General features: G+C 36.7%; 1 protein-coding gene and 1 long non-coding RNA gene across 2 annotated transcripts in view; one reads left to right on the forward strand and one right to left on the reverse strand.

The window, feature by feature from the left end:
- The window catches only part of LOC134747300 (uncharacterized), a 336530-nt gene that overhangs the window by 28403 nt on the left and 293397 nt on the right, over positions 1–14730 (reverse strand). The window lies entirely within an intron of this gene.
- LOC134747276 (proteasome subunit alpha type-1) lies at positions 9658–14517 on the forward strand. Its single transcript, XM_063681895.1, has 7 exons — positions 9658–9808; positions 10358–10608; positions 10992–11151; positions 11825–11950; positions 12372–12455; positions 13223–13417; positions 14177–14517. Exons 1-7 carry the CDS (start codon positions 9806–9808, stop codon positions 14195–14197), a joined length of 840 nt encoding a protein of 279 aa, XP_063537965.1. The 5' UTR covers positions 9658–9805; the 3' UTR covers positions 14198–14517.

Consider the following 14730-nt stretch of genomic DNA (forward strand, 5'->3'; position numbering starts at 1 on the left):
TAAGTTAGATAAATATTTATGTTTTAAGTTTTACTTTAAAATGGACTTATGAAATAGATTATTAATATTTCATGAAATAGATTCCTTTCTTAGTTATTTCAATTTTTTAACATTTTAATACTTTTGCAGCTATCTGTACGTGTTTATGTCCAGGACTTGACCTTGTCGACGCAAAAATCTTTCACATACTAAGCGATATCTTGTCTGCTTTAAAGTATAGTTTTTATTTCTTTTGTTTTCATTTTTTTGTTATACGATGACGGTGGTTTTTCAGAACTTATGTTTGATATAATATATCACTTGATATTTACCAGTCGCTTTTCGTTCAAGGAAAACGTGGTGAGGAAACCGGACTTATTCCAATAAGGCCTAAATGTCCCTCTGAGTCTTACGTCTTTAGTTGCCAAACGGACCCGAGACTCCCATGAGCCGTGGCCAAAAATGCCGGGACAACGTGAAAGATGGCTAACAATTAGGTATACAACTTTGGCGCTTACAACACATCAGATTGTCGCGTACACTCACAATAGAGCTTTACTTACTACTTTTTGTATTAGTACCTAGAATTTTAATTTTCTTGAATAAAATAGGCCTCAAAAAACTTTGAGACTGCATCGCCAACCTGAAGGGAACGTTGGCGACTTGGGTTCTAGTCAGGATATATGTACAGACTCGGTCTAATTAAAGTAGAAACTAGAAAATGGCAGCAAATTAAAAATGTAGGTATGTGACCCGAATTGATTTTGATATGATGACATTACTTTCCACGTTGCGCCTTTTCGTGCAGTCCAGATAAATCAGAGCAGCCAAGGGGCGTAAAATATCTAATTATGCACTTTAATGACTTCATAATAGAGGCTTTGTTCAGATATTTGTGAACCTTGGCCTCTCCGATATATCAGATGGGGACTGCATCTACGTCATAATATGACGTAGATACAGTTATATTGCTCGTAGCAAATAAATAGTCTTTGGGCAAAAATTACAAATTAATAATATTACTAATGTAAGTAGTTTCATTTCATGTCAGATATTATTTAGAATGTTAATAAATTGATATTAACATAAGTTGCTGAGCGCATCGCTTGGACAAAGTAAATAATTGTCATATTCAGTGGAAGAGTCGTGGGCGTTCGTTCATTTGATTCTTCCAGTTTCTTGGACGTTGGCCAACTTGTCCGTATTCGAAGACAGCGGGTCAAAGATCAAAAGAGAGCTTCAAAACTCAAGATATTTATTATAGCCGGTCAAACAACCTTGTTAGTAGAAAAAGGCGCGAAATTCAAATTTTCTATGTCATGATTACCTACCTACATTTTTTTAAATTTACCGCTTTTTTCTACTGACGGAATTTGGTTGACTGCGTGGAATACAGTGTGGAAAAAATTAAAAGTTAGCTCACTTTACTTAAACATTCTTTTATTTTTTTAAATAAGTAAAATATACTATGATATCACTCGCGTGAACACTGCAGCGTTGCGGCAGCAGGAAAGATGTTACTCAATTTCCTTGATAAAACAATAATAAACAAACAACAAAATAAAAACTTCTAATTTAGTCAAAATAGGCTCAAAGCCCAGCAGTGATAAAGAATCTCTCGTTTCATACCTTAACCCCTATTATCTTATTCTTTGACAAAATTATGCCTAAAGTAACTTGATGTTGAGCTTCCATTCAAGCAGGGTTGATTCATCCCTATTTCTAGTCTAGTAAGCATCGTATATTTTCATAAATATTAAGACTACATATTATGTGTACATCGAATACCTACTGTAAGTTCTACATAAATCGATTTTAGTCACTAAAGTATTCGCATTCAAAAAGTGCAATTTGGTGAACTTGTATTGCTGATGAAGACCGGATTAAGAGTAAAATATTTATGCCACAACGTATTTAAAGTAGTAGGTATACCAGATGTGGTCTGTAACACGAGCAAATAATTGAAACATAGATTGTACTCCTCAAACAAAATTCGCAATACATTACGTCTTACAATAAACTTTAGTGTAAATCGAAACACAAGTGTATTTTTAAAAGTCGCTGAACAAATGTTGGTCAGTATGAGCATAGAGTAACTTATACTAGAGCGGTACTGTCATAGTAAATTTTGTAACCCCAGTAAATTCACTGCCATCTGTCGACACACTTTAAAACTAAAAATGAAGATTTATAAAAATACGATAGAATGTATTTAAATATAGATAAATGATTTTTTTATTTGCATTAATTATTTTTATGATTTTGACCCATGTTCTTTCACTGATATGCGTTAAAATTGTTAAATAATAAACGAAACCTTCAACGCCATCTATACGACTGTAGGCCAAAACTAGTAGCGCCCTCTGAACGAGAATCAAATTTTCTTGATTTTCGAGGCACGTTTTTTCCTTAGACTGTATCCATCTATTACGGAGTTATATCTATCTTTGGTATGAGGAGTACAGCCATATTGTTTAATCTTTTGCTCGTATTACAGGCCACACCCGGTATAATAGTAACGTATAAATAGTAGCAAAGATTGATATAACTCCGTAATAGATGGATACAGTCCAAGGAAAAAACATGCCACGGAAAAAAAAAAGATTCTCGATCAGATGGCGCCACTACCTTTGGCCTACTCTCGTATAGATGGTTGACGGTTTCGTTTGTTATTTAACAATTTTAACGCATATCAGTGAAAGAACATGGGTCAAAATAATATAAAAATAATAAATGCAAATATTGCAAATAAAAATAAAAACATTTACCCATATATAAATACATTTTTTGATATACGGGAATTTCTGCACAATGGTTTTGACAGCACACGCAGTGCAAGTCTTATTTTAAACGTCAAACTTCTATAAAAAAAATACTTGTATGCTATCAAAATCGTTGCAGACTTATCTTGGTCTAACTCCATACCGATACGACAAAAATGACGTTTGACACATTTGACATATATACACTATGGGTGCCAATATTTTTTTATAAATCTCAGTCTTAGGTCTCGAAACTACAAATGCGAAAACATTTTCAGAAAAAGTACATTATTAGGATAAACCACTATTAAATATTATCATCAAAAGATATTTTCTACATTTTTCCTTTATTTGATAGTAATGCCAAGGATAAATGTATTGAATTGAATATAACCGAATTATTTCAAGAACATGATTTATGGACAACCAATGTTTAACAATAAGACCTAAGTTAAGTACCATGAAGTATTATTCCAAGTTCCATCTATTTGTTACACAATATTCTTATTTATTCCATCAATCAATGCTTTAATCTAAAGTGGTTTTACATAAAAACTAGAGCAGTTAGTAAGCGAAAGAGAATGGGAAAAATTCTTGGCGCTTACTATTGTCTACAGAATGAAAATACAGAAGTCCTGGTCACATTTCCTAGTCTGACCGTAGTGGTAAAAATAGGTATAATAGGGAGGTTGAAGTAATGTTCAGTTTACTAAGCGGACACTCTTACACCTCTTTTAATCGGCTAATTTAAAAACACACTTTTGAAAGCTTTCCCCGTGAATATATAAATTTACATTATAATCGAATTATTAAGGTGTTCAGATGTTACTTCAGAGCTCTTCCGATCGGACATCTATAAAAAACTAACTATAACTAACCTTGTTCCAAAAGAATAAATACCTGGGGGCCGATTATTGAATTTCGAGCGTTAGACTTCTTCACTCGAAAATACGTGAAAAACCGCGAATTGATATTTTTGAAATACGAGCAATAGAAATTGAGAATCCAGTGGCATTGACCACTACGTTTTCAATTATATTAGTAGAATTTAAATTAAAAACTGTAATAGATGTCATATATTAAAGAAAAAGTGACGAAGCCCTCCAGTGGTGAAGGCCGGATTCGAACCGGCGTCTTTAGCTATCGCGGCTAACGCCATGAACCCCTAGGCCACCCCGCCACGGCGGTGCCCGTCCGAATTTCTCGACTATATGCCATCTTAGTAAGACTAGGCGTCTTTGACCAGCTCTAAGGGCAAGCAGTGCGCGCTTGCACCTCCTAGAATTTAAATGCTTAGTAGTGGATATATTAAAGGGATCGAGCCACATGAAATCAAGCCCTCGTAATTTAAATATCTCCCCCCTGAGGTGGATAATACGAAGCCTGCACTGAGGATCGTAACGTTTTTCTTAAAAAGCAAAAAGATAGGTGCGGGCTTAAGAAAAGCGCTGTGCAGTCGCCAGACTCGCGGCACAAGCTGAGTCCCGAGCCTATTGTCGCACTTAGCATTTATATGTTATTTAACTATAATTCTAAATGTCATATATATATATATATATATATATATATATATATATATATATATATATATATATATATATATATATATATATATATATATATATATATATAGTTAGTTCCTAATATGTACTTGTATACTGCTGTACTACCTGTACCTATTAATGTTTTTATTACTGCGACAATAAATAACTTTTTTTTGTAATTATGTTTAAGTATTCTAAAAGGCAAAAAAATACAATAAAAAAAACTTGATTAATATCTCGTTTGTAGTTGCGCGGTTTTTTTATCTTAGAAGGTTAACCTAGTTAATGTACTTATAATGTAAAGAAATACAGATTAGCTCGTAGTACGGGTATTTCCTGAACAAAGATGAAAATCTACAGTCCGAGAGGAAATCCGAGCTTGACACGTAAGACACGTTAAATACGCTTACAAAAGAAAAGTCGCATATCCTGACTGTCGTGTATCCTGCCATCTGTTATCTGTACCCCTAGTGTAAATTTGATACGATAGCGTGACGTGGCGTACGCGTTTGCGTTGTCTCATTTTGCATAGGATTTTGAGTTTCCAAAACGTCCCGCTTGGCGCGCTGTTCAATATCCCGTACAAAATGAGACTTAATGAACACGCGTACCTCTGTCACGCTATTGAATTAAATTTGGACAGCGTTATGGAATAAGCGACAATCAGTTGGATGAAACCAAGAAAATGAGCTAGAAAAATCTGAAATTTGAATTGGTTGTTGTGAATTTTAAAAATTAAATTTTTTTTTTAATGTAAACCTGTAAAAGTGTTTATAAATTGTTTATCAGAAAAAAAAAAATATAACTTTTAAAGTTTAGAAATTCTTTGCGTTTTTCCGCTTAATTCTTTTTTGCACTAAATCTACGATGAGGGTAATTTATTTCGTAGTAACGTACTATGCGACATATTGTCGCTTGATACTTTTAATGTGATTTGCTTGAGGTGCGGAAGCGAAAGATAGTGCGAGTTGAGATAATGTTAAAATGAATTAAACTGCACATGTGGAGGCATGTAAGTCGTAATAATTTTCTATTATGATATGATAATTCGTCGGTTGTGATAATTTTCTGTTAACAGAGTATAATTATGCTAGTAAAATGTGGATATGGCACAACATTTTTGAAATATAAGATTTTTCATAAACCGATTATTGTCAATTATAGCATATTTTTTGTTATTTTAGGAATCATTAAAGAACGATCTTGCTCAAAAATGGATATTACCTACACAAACGTGTTCTTAGCCGACGAACTATCATATTACCACAAAATATGACATTAATGATAACATTGCCACACTTTGTCATTGCATTGTGCTTGGTGCAATTTTAGCCACCTACGTCGATGAATCTAAATCATCAGAACGTATTGCTATTCCAACCTAGTCCGTCCGTGTTTCACGATACCTATTCAGTGGTCACTCGCTTCATTTCTCAGGCTCAGCCCATTGAGTTATTATTACTATAGAGGCGACATGCCAAACAATGAAACTGTTGTAATTCCAACCTGTACCACCGCGACCAAAACGTCGTAAGCGCCGTAAAATTCATGGCGCTTACGTGTTTAGGTCGCGTGATTCACGCTCCGCTCATGGTTTGATGCCAACACGGCAGCAAACTCATGGCGCTAAAAAGCTACAATGACATATTTTGTTTATTTACGTACTCTGATTGCGGCACCGAATGACCGCACAATGAGGCATTTCTGTCGTATTTTTAGGTGTATACTCTCCGACGGCAGAACACCCCCTGACAAGTGGTTGCGACATAAAGAGGCATTTCGTCGGTCAGAACGGCTCCTGTTTAGTGGGAATATATTCTCTGTCTAGTTCTCTACGCCTGTAAAGGTTGGCTGGTAGAGAATGCCTTGTAGCATTAAGTCCGCCTTTTGTACATTTGTATTTTCTTTTGTGCAATAAAGATTAAATAAAAAAAAATAAAAAAAGTCAACTAATCATCAGAATACATTGTTATTCCAGCTGAGTCCGTCCGTGTTTCACGATACCTATTCAGTGGCTTCATTTCTCAGGCTCAGCCACACAATACGTAAAACACCACAATAGGATGCATGTCAGTAGATCTGGCAGCGAATTTATTTGTATACGTAATACTTGAAAAGATTTATTTTTGTAGGCTGCAAGGAAAACGTATTAGGTATTAATTTTTAAAGCCAACTTCGGTTAGGTTTAGATTTAGATTAAGATATTTATTCTCATAATATAAAATTACAATATAAATTATCCTAGACGAATTTATATTATGATCGTCAGTACATATAATTTACATTATTGTAATAAAGCATGCTAGTTCCTAACTTAATAATCATAAGATTCATAAGTCGGAACCTTGTATGAAAGAGCGAATTCCTCCTAATACATGTTATATTAACTTAAACGGAGGATTCGACACACCTGTAACCCACTGCATAAATATTTTTGAATATTTTTTGAATTTTGAATTATTTGAAAAATTCAAAAATACAATTTAATTACATAAATATACATTACATTATCAAATAAATTCAAAATTACAATTTAAAAATGTCTGAGTAAGTAATCATAATTATGTCTGAGTAAGTAATCGTAATTTTATCCACTTATGGCAACAAAAATTCGAGAGTAACTAATTACGATTCAGATTTAATAATCTGTAGTAGTGTTGAACTGGTTTTGACATGTCTTTGAAGGTCGCACAGCTGATTGGTGCATGCGAAATGAAGTGAAAGTCGTGGGTGAAATGCGAGCCAATCACCAAGATGATCGTCGAGGTCGTGTCAAAACCATAAGTAACAAATTGTTCAATCTGAATCGGGATCTAGGTAAACCACGAGGACTGCAAGGATAAAGAATTTTTAAACTGGAAGGGTACGATGATAGATGTTATCTCCATATAATTTATAACCTTAAAATGCCAAATGTCGCGAAATTGTTTTGAATTGACATATAGAGTTAGACATGAAATAAAACTATGAAAACGGATTATATCGCGTATATTGAATTAATAACACAATATTATCTAGAGTTAGACCAAGAAAAGTCTGCAACGATTTTCATAGCACATGCAGTGCAAGTTTTATTTTAAACGTCAAACTTCTATGAAATCATGACGTATAAATAACACTTGCACTGCGTGTGCTATCAAAATCGTTGCTGACTTTTCTTGGTCTAACTATATCATCGCACCCTTCCAGTTTGAAAAATACTATAAAGTCTCGAGTGGCTACGACCACAACATAATACATACAACATAACACATACAACATAATACATGAGAGTCTCACGGCGCCAGCTATCTAGAAGAACACGTAACCAGACCTCTTAATAACACAGTGTTCCGTTTCGCAATATAACTAGCATGCTCGTAATAATCATTTATAATGCTTATAGCGATGTACCGACTAGTCGGGGAAGCCTCATTTGTGGTCGGCGATTAGTCGGCAAAAATGGCCGATTAGTCGGCACTTTATAAGTGACAGAAAAACAGGGCAAAAAGAAATAATTAGCAAATTTTTATCATAAGCTTTTCACCTATTTTACCTCAAGTCCTATTTAGGGTGCTTACGAAAACTTTTGTTCGAATTAGCTATTGACCGTGTGGTCGTTTTCCTTTATCCGATTGTCCGGTTGACGTATGCAGTATTGTCATATTTTTTATTTTTTTTATTATATATATAATATGATGAATAGCGCGACGAAAGGGGTAAAAGATTGTTTTTTTAAATTCATCTGAACAGAACTTAGACGAAACTAATGACGACCAGGCTGGCCTTTTATAGTCAGTCAGAGAGCCAGTCTCAATATAATAATATTCAATTCGTCTGAATATTTAATAATGAACAGTTTAAAAAATATTCAAAATGTCCTTAAAGTGGAGTAAATATTGGAGCAGAGACCATTTTACGGTCCCTAAATTCATCATTTTCCGCCGGCCTGGCCAAGCCCGTAACAAATCAAATCGTTCCTATAATTACAAAATCAAGTTCAAAGTGACCAGTTGAAGGCATACTTTCCTAATTAGGAACGATTTGATTGGTTACGAGCAAAAAAAACCCAGCCTGTAGGAATGCAGTAAAACAATGACAGCGCGTTAGGAATGCAGTAAAACAATGATTTTACTGCATTCCTAACGCGAACGAACCTTAAAACGATCTTAAAATTAATTCAATAATATATTCCTCTACATCAGCTTTTAATTCGTAAACATTTGTAATACACTTGCACTTTCAATGAATCTTTGTTACCCGTCTTTATTTATACTCATCTTTGGTTCTAAGTCAAATTACCAATAGAAACTGACTGAAACGACGCAATCTTGCCACCTGTCGGCTATATCCCCATATTTTGAACTGAATTAATCTTGCATTTTCTCTAGGGTTTATATCAGGAGCAAGACGCTACAGGGGACGTATTTAATTACATACCTATATAACATAGAGCTACATGCTTACGAATGTCAGTAATAGTATGAATTCAAACCAATACCAATTGATATTTTGACTTGATTTTATAATAAACGAATTTACTAAATAAAAGAAAATTTTATGCGCCATATGCTTGCATCTGAAACAACCAGTCGAATAAACGCCTACAAAACATTTGAAGCAAAGTAGACATGTGGGGTTAAATAACGTCACGGTGACTTGTCTTCCCTTCGCTTCCCTTAAATACATTTTTTATCACAGGTATATACGTGTTCCACTGTAAAAAAAGTCGAAAGTACATAATCGATTTAGAAAAAACAACTTCTTCTTCCTACAAAAAAAAAACACGAAGTTAATTTTTTGCCTTCCACGTTTTCCAAAATCTTGAATTTTATTTTTGATTAAACATGAGGCTGAATGTTCAAAAACACTTATTGCCTGTGCCTCGCCACAGCAGGGGGGCGAAATTGATCCTTTCGGGCATTCTCGGCTCCGTTCGGCTCAGCCTTGGTCCCAGCAGCATTAGGGCTGGCACAACTTAACGTTCCTATACGTATACGACCACAGATACGAAAATTACTTGAATTTTGACAATCCTAAATAGCCGAAAGGGATAGTTCCATACATAAGAAAGAGACAGCATGATATGTCCCTGAATCGCTGTCAAACTTCGGTTTTGTAGGAAGTTTATTTTCTGTTACAGTAGTTATTATAGTTTGTCAAGCCATTTCCGTCAGCAGAAAAAAGCGGCAAAATGTATCCCATAGAAAATTTGAAAATGAAATTGTTTGTCCTTGTCACAGTCTTACAGTTTTTTTGTTCCCCACCGTAAATTTAGTATGGTTAATGATTTATGGTGGGCAGCAAATAAACTCGACCAATCATATTGACGCATTGCGTATGTTCTGTCCCTCATGGACGCACGCGTATAGCGCATCTATAGGATCCTACCATCCATGGTGCCAACAGTCAGCACGGCATAGACAAGTGTCATTATTGTTTGACGTTTATATTATATTTTCAATTTTGCTTCTCATCGTACGCTAAGCGTAAAATATTGTGTATATCGTTGATATTATCAATTAAGAACACTTCTTAACAATGGTAAGTCATTTCTAATCGCTTAATAACTTTAAGTGTTGTGTAGGTATTGCAAATCCAGCAATCTATAAACTTAAAACTTGCAGTGTCACCGGAACAGTTACCAGTGTAAAACTCGATTAGTGAACGATTTTCTCGTTCTAAACTTAGTCCGTTTATGAAATGATGGCAAAATATTATAAAAGTAAGCTATTTCACACCCTTTAAATTAATTTTCACGTAAATTCTTCTAATGTAACCTTAACCTCAAAAAGTTTTCTTTGTAATTTCGTACACATTATACGTAGTAGAACGGTCAGTTCAGTCAGTTCATGGTATATGGTTCATGTTATACTCATGTCCCAGAGCCTAACTAGCGCCACCGGAGAGATTGGGAACTATTATTTAAAGCTGAAAGCGGTCACTTTTGCTACAATTCTGCCATAAGAGATTGGCATCCTTTCTATACCATCCATACACCAATTCTTCCTAATATAATTGTCTTGTACATCTTACTTTTTTACGTTCCGTTTACTACAGACAACAGCCAGTACATTTTTTTTTCTTTCACAGTTCAGAAACCAATATGACAGTGATGTCACAGTCTGGAGTCCCCAGGGCCGTATCCACCAGGTGGAGTACGCCATGGAAGCCGTCAAGCTAGGCTCGGCGACTGTAGCGCTGAAGAACAAGGAGTTTGCAGTGCTAATAGCATTAAAACGGGCTGTCAGTGAGTTATCGGCATATCAGAAGAAGATTATTCCTATTGATGAGCATATTGGGATTTCTATCTCAGGATTAACTGCTGATGCTAGAATGTTGAGGTAAGAATTTCTCTGGGTAACTTTATTTGGACTTAAACTACCAAAGGGTAAAATCGGGACCCTATTACTAAGGCTCCACTGTCTGTCTGTCTGTCACCAGGCTGTTCATGAACCGTCATAGCTAGACAGTTGAAATTTTCACAGATTATGTATTACTGTTGCCGCTATAACAACAAATACTAAAAAGTACAAACCCTTGGTGGGCGAGTCCAACTCGCACTTGTCCAGTTTTTTTGGATTCATCCTGGCATAACATCCTGGCACAAAACTTTTCACTTTAGTAGTAAACTCTAAAACAAGTAGTAATGGTAAACTATGAGTTTAATGTATCAGTGTCAGATCAGATGCCTGTCATAAATAAAATATACAATCTGCCATTCCAGCCGCTACATGCGCACAGAGTGCCTAAACCACCGCTACTCCCATGACTCTTCAATGCCCGTGGGCCGCCTCATCACAATGGTGGGCAACAAGATGCAGATCTGCACGCAGCGGTACGACAAGCGGCCACTCGGTGTTGGCTTGCTGGTTGCTGGTTATGATGTAAGTACATAATTCAGTACTCTGTTATAATATATTATAATTAATTATATTATAACCAAAACTGCTTTGCTCGGTGCTAACCAGACTTTGTAGACTAACTTTCCTGTAAAAGAACAGTGGTCAAAGTTTTATTTTCAGTATATTCTTCTTTTCTTTGAGCAATAACTAGCAGCAGAAGCACCTAAAGGGAGATAGGTGTTTAAAATGATCTGGGCACAACTTTATTGTTAAGATAGAAATATAAATAATTAAATATTTATTGACAAAAAACACGTACAACATTCATGCCTATGGGTTCTGAGCTAGGATATCCTGTGTTACATAACCCAGTAGGATATTAAACTAAATTAACATGCATCCGTACAGAGAAAATGGTAGGTATCCAATTTATCTTACTTATCTAAGTACTTATTTAGTAAGCAATACAGTATGGATAATAAAGCACACATGGAATATTTGGTTTGCTTTGATATTTTTGCTGCAGATTTCATACCACAAAACGAAGAAGTAAATAAAGAAAATAAAATACAAAGATAACTGCCAGCCCTTTGACTAAAAAATTACCTAAGATCTAATGTGGTTATCAAACTCATATGGACCCGCTCACATATCGGAGTGATGTGCGGATGTAATCTTATTTGAAGACTGCCTAACTTTTCTGTCCTACTTCCAGGACCAAGGCCCGCACATTTACCAGACCTGCCCTTCTGCTAACTACTTCGATTGCCGCGCCATGGCCATTGGCGCGCGCTCGCAGTCCGCCAGGACGTACCTCGAGAAGCACCTCAACACCTTCCAGGTAGGTTGTAACCAATATGTGCCAGGGCCTAGCACAACTACCAGATGACCTGCCTCCACTCATATTGAGGACCGGTTGATGATTTGGACTCCACATCACATCAGGCTTAGTTACCTGACTTAACAACCTCAAAGCTATTCTCTTATGCATGCCATGCCATTGAATAAAATAACTGCCAAATGATGTTGAGTACAGGAAGAAATGGGGTGAGGTGACCAAAATAATCTACTGCAACATTTATATGAAATATGACCGATACAGCGTACGGCGTCAATGGGAGACCAAGATCTTCCCTGACAGAAAATAGGGGTGTTATTATTAACGTGTGTAGCATGTGTTTTTTTGCGTGTCTGTGCATGTAAACGGATAAACTAGTGTCAGTGCGGTTTTTTCTATAGTATCTTGTGTATTACTGTTTCAGGATTGTGACCTTCATGAGCTGGTAGCCCACGGCTTGAGGGCTTTGAGAGACACGCTGCCCAATGAAGTGGATCTTAATACTAAGGTGAGTGATAAAAAAAACTAATGCAAATAATGTTTACAATGCATGTGCTCGAAAAGTGCGTTTCCTACGGAGCCATATCATGCGGAAAGTACTACTTTTCCGCACTAGTGCTTTTGTTTTCAATTTTTTTTTACAGTACATATGGTGCTACTTTCTCGCACTAGTGCGAAAAAGAGCACTTTTCGTGCATATGTCGAATGTTTAAAGGGCCATATGTACTGTAAATTGTTGTACGATACACGTGCGAATAGGTAATTCGCAACTCGTGTCGATTTAAAACACACCCTGCGGTCGTGTTTCAATTTATCGCCACTCGTCTCGAATTTCCTCTTTTCCGCACTTGTATTGTAAATAACTATTATGAACTGTTAAATTTTATTGTAGATCTGATTTTTTAAGATTGCATTTAACTGTTGTTACCTAGACCAGATTGTAGAAAATGTAATGGAAATTATTGTTCATTAGCAGTTTAGTTGTAACTTCAACCATTTTAGAAAACTAATGGAAACGGCAAATTTGGACACAAAAGTTGGAGGAGAGAATCAACCACTACTAAACATTGTTTCCACTGTAAATGTAGCTTACAGCCGGACGAAAAATTTGATAGGCTTATTCGATTTTTTCGGATAGGACCAAACTTTTGAATTTGTTTGGGCTCAGAGCTGGACCACCAGGCGATCTGAAATTGTACAAAGGCTTGTTATCTGGCCTTAACTATTATTTAGGAGGATCATCAACCACTGTTTAGCATTTTATTTAATTTTCAGAACGTCTCCATCGCCATCGTCGGTCCCAAGACCCCGCTCCGCATCAGCGACGAGGCCGAGCTGACGCAGTTCCTGGCCCTCGTGGAGGGGGAGGAGCGGCGCGGGGGCGGGGCCGCCGCTGCCACGGGCGACGCGGGGCCCGTGGGGCCGCCCGAGGGGGAGGGGGACGACCGGGACCGGGAGCCGCAACCCGCGGTGAGTGAACGAGACAGATAGCACCTATACAGTACGTACTGTACACTAGCGGAAGGGGAGACGACAGTGCCACGGGCGAAGCGGGGCTCGCGGCGGAGATAGAGGGAAACAGGGACATGGACAGAGCGGCGGGTCGCGGTCAGTACATGAGGTTACGCATTTAGCACTATAAATATCTTCGTCACCATTGTAGAACCGAAAAATGCACCAGCGTCGTAGCTGTTATCACCCTCATAGAAGGGAAAAAAGCGCTGGAGTTACCACCACTGCTAGAAGCGAAATGGGGCCTGCAGGAGGGGGAAAGGGAGGTAAGAGGACGACTGACAGACTGAGGAAAGATGAGGTTACAATAACAAAACACGATCCGTCCATCAACTTCTTTCCACCAACTTATAATCCTCTCAAACACTATACTGTATTTGAATATACATTCCTAAAATGCCTTTATTTTTTTATTGAGGTTTATGCACGGGTTACCCGAGCCAGTGCAATTTCAGATTATAAAAATACAAAGACGAAAACTTAAAACATTCGGCGGCGGTACTTACGATGATAGCCGTACTTAATCTTAAAGTTCAAATTCAAATGGCAAGAACGGCTATAGCCGTTAAGGCTAGAACAAGTTTTAGTAAAATGACAGTTTTCACACTATAACATAAATAACATAATTTACACTATTGATATTGTTCTTTCTGATATTCAATCATAAGTATCATAACTGTTAGTCCAATATATTAAAATACATTTTGTTGTTCCCAGGTCGCGATGGACACAGAATAAGCTCCAGCGAACGGCTGCGGCCGGCTGACATCCGTCACCCAGTGGACACAGTGCATCACAAGTCCTTCACGATGTCCATCTGTCCCCCGGTTCCGACCGTAGCCTTCCTTCCTCCCGCCCGTTGGATACAGAAAGACCTGCCTTGGCCAGTGTTTGAGGTTGCTTGTTGACTGGTACTTTTAAACTTTAATACTCTAAATTGTCCAATTGGTCAAAAATACACCATCGTGATCCGTATTTGCAAAAAATTAGGACTAAAGGTTCGTCCCCTTTAGTCTTAATTTTTCACAAATACGATCACGAGATCGCTTCTCCATACAAACGTAGTCCTCATTATATAAAAGTTCGCTTTTACTAAGATTCCTTGTTCGCTCCTAACTCTTATTATAATCAAAAAATCGAAAAAAGTTAAACGAAGGGGCAATAAATTCGTGTAAAAACATTTTCCTTTGTTGATATTTTTGTCGCTAGAAAAAATGGATTTATGACTGAAACTAGGCCGAATTCATATTTCGTACGAAATTTTAGTATAT

This window comes from Cydia strobilella, chromosome 14 (assembly GCF_947568885.1).
Source record: "Cydia strobilella chromosome 14, ilCydStro3.1, whole genome shotgun sequence".
NCBI classification, from domain to species: Eukaryota; Metazoa; Arthropoda; class Insecta; order Lepidoptera; family Tortricidae; genus Cydia; species Cydia strobilella.

Coding starts and splice junctions, on each gene's coding strand:
- LOC134747276 (XM_063681895.1), top strand. Junction 11,152..11,824: donor TGCTGGTTGCTGGTTATGAT/GTAAGTACATAA, acceptor TCCTACTTCCAG/GACCAAGGCCCGCACATTTA. Junction 12,456..13,222: donor AAGTGGATCTTAATACTAAG/GTGAGTGATAAA, acceptor TTTAATTTTCAG/AACGTCTCCATCGCCATCGT.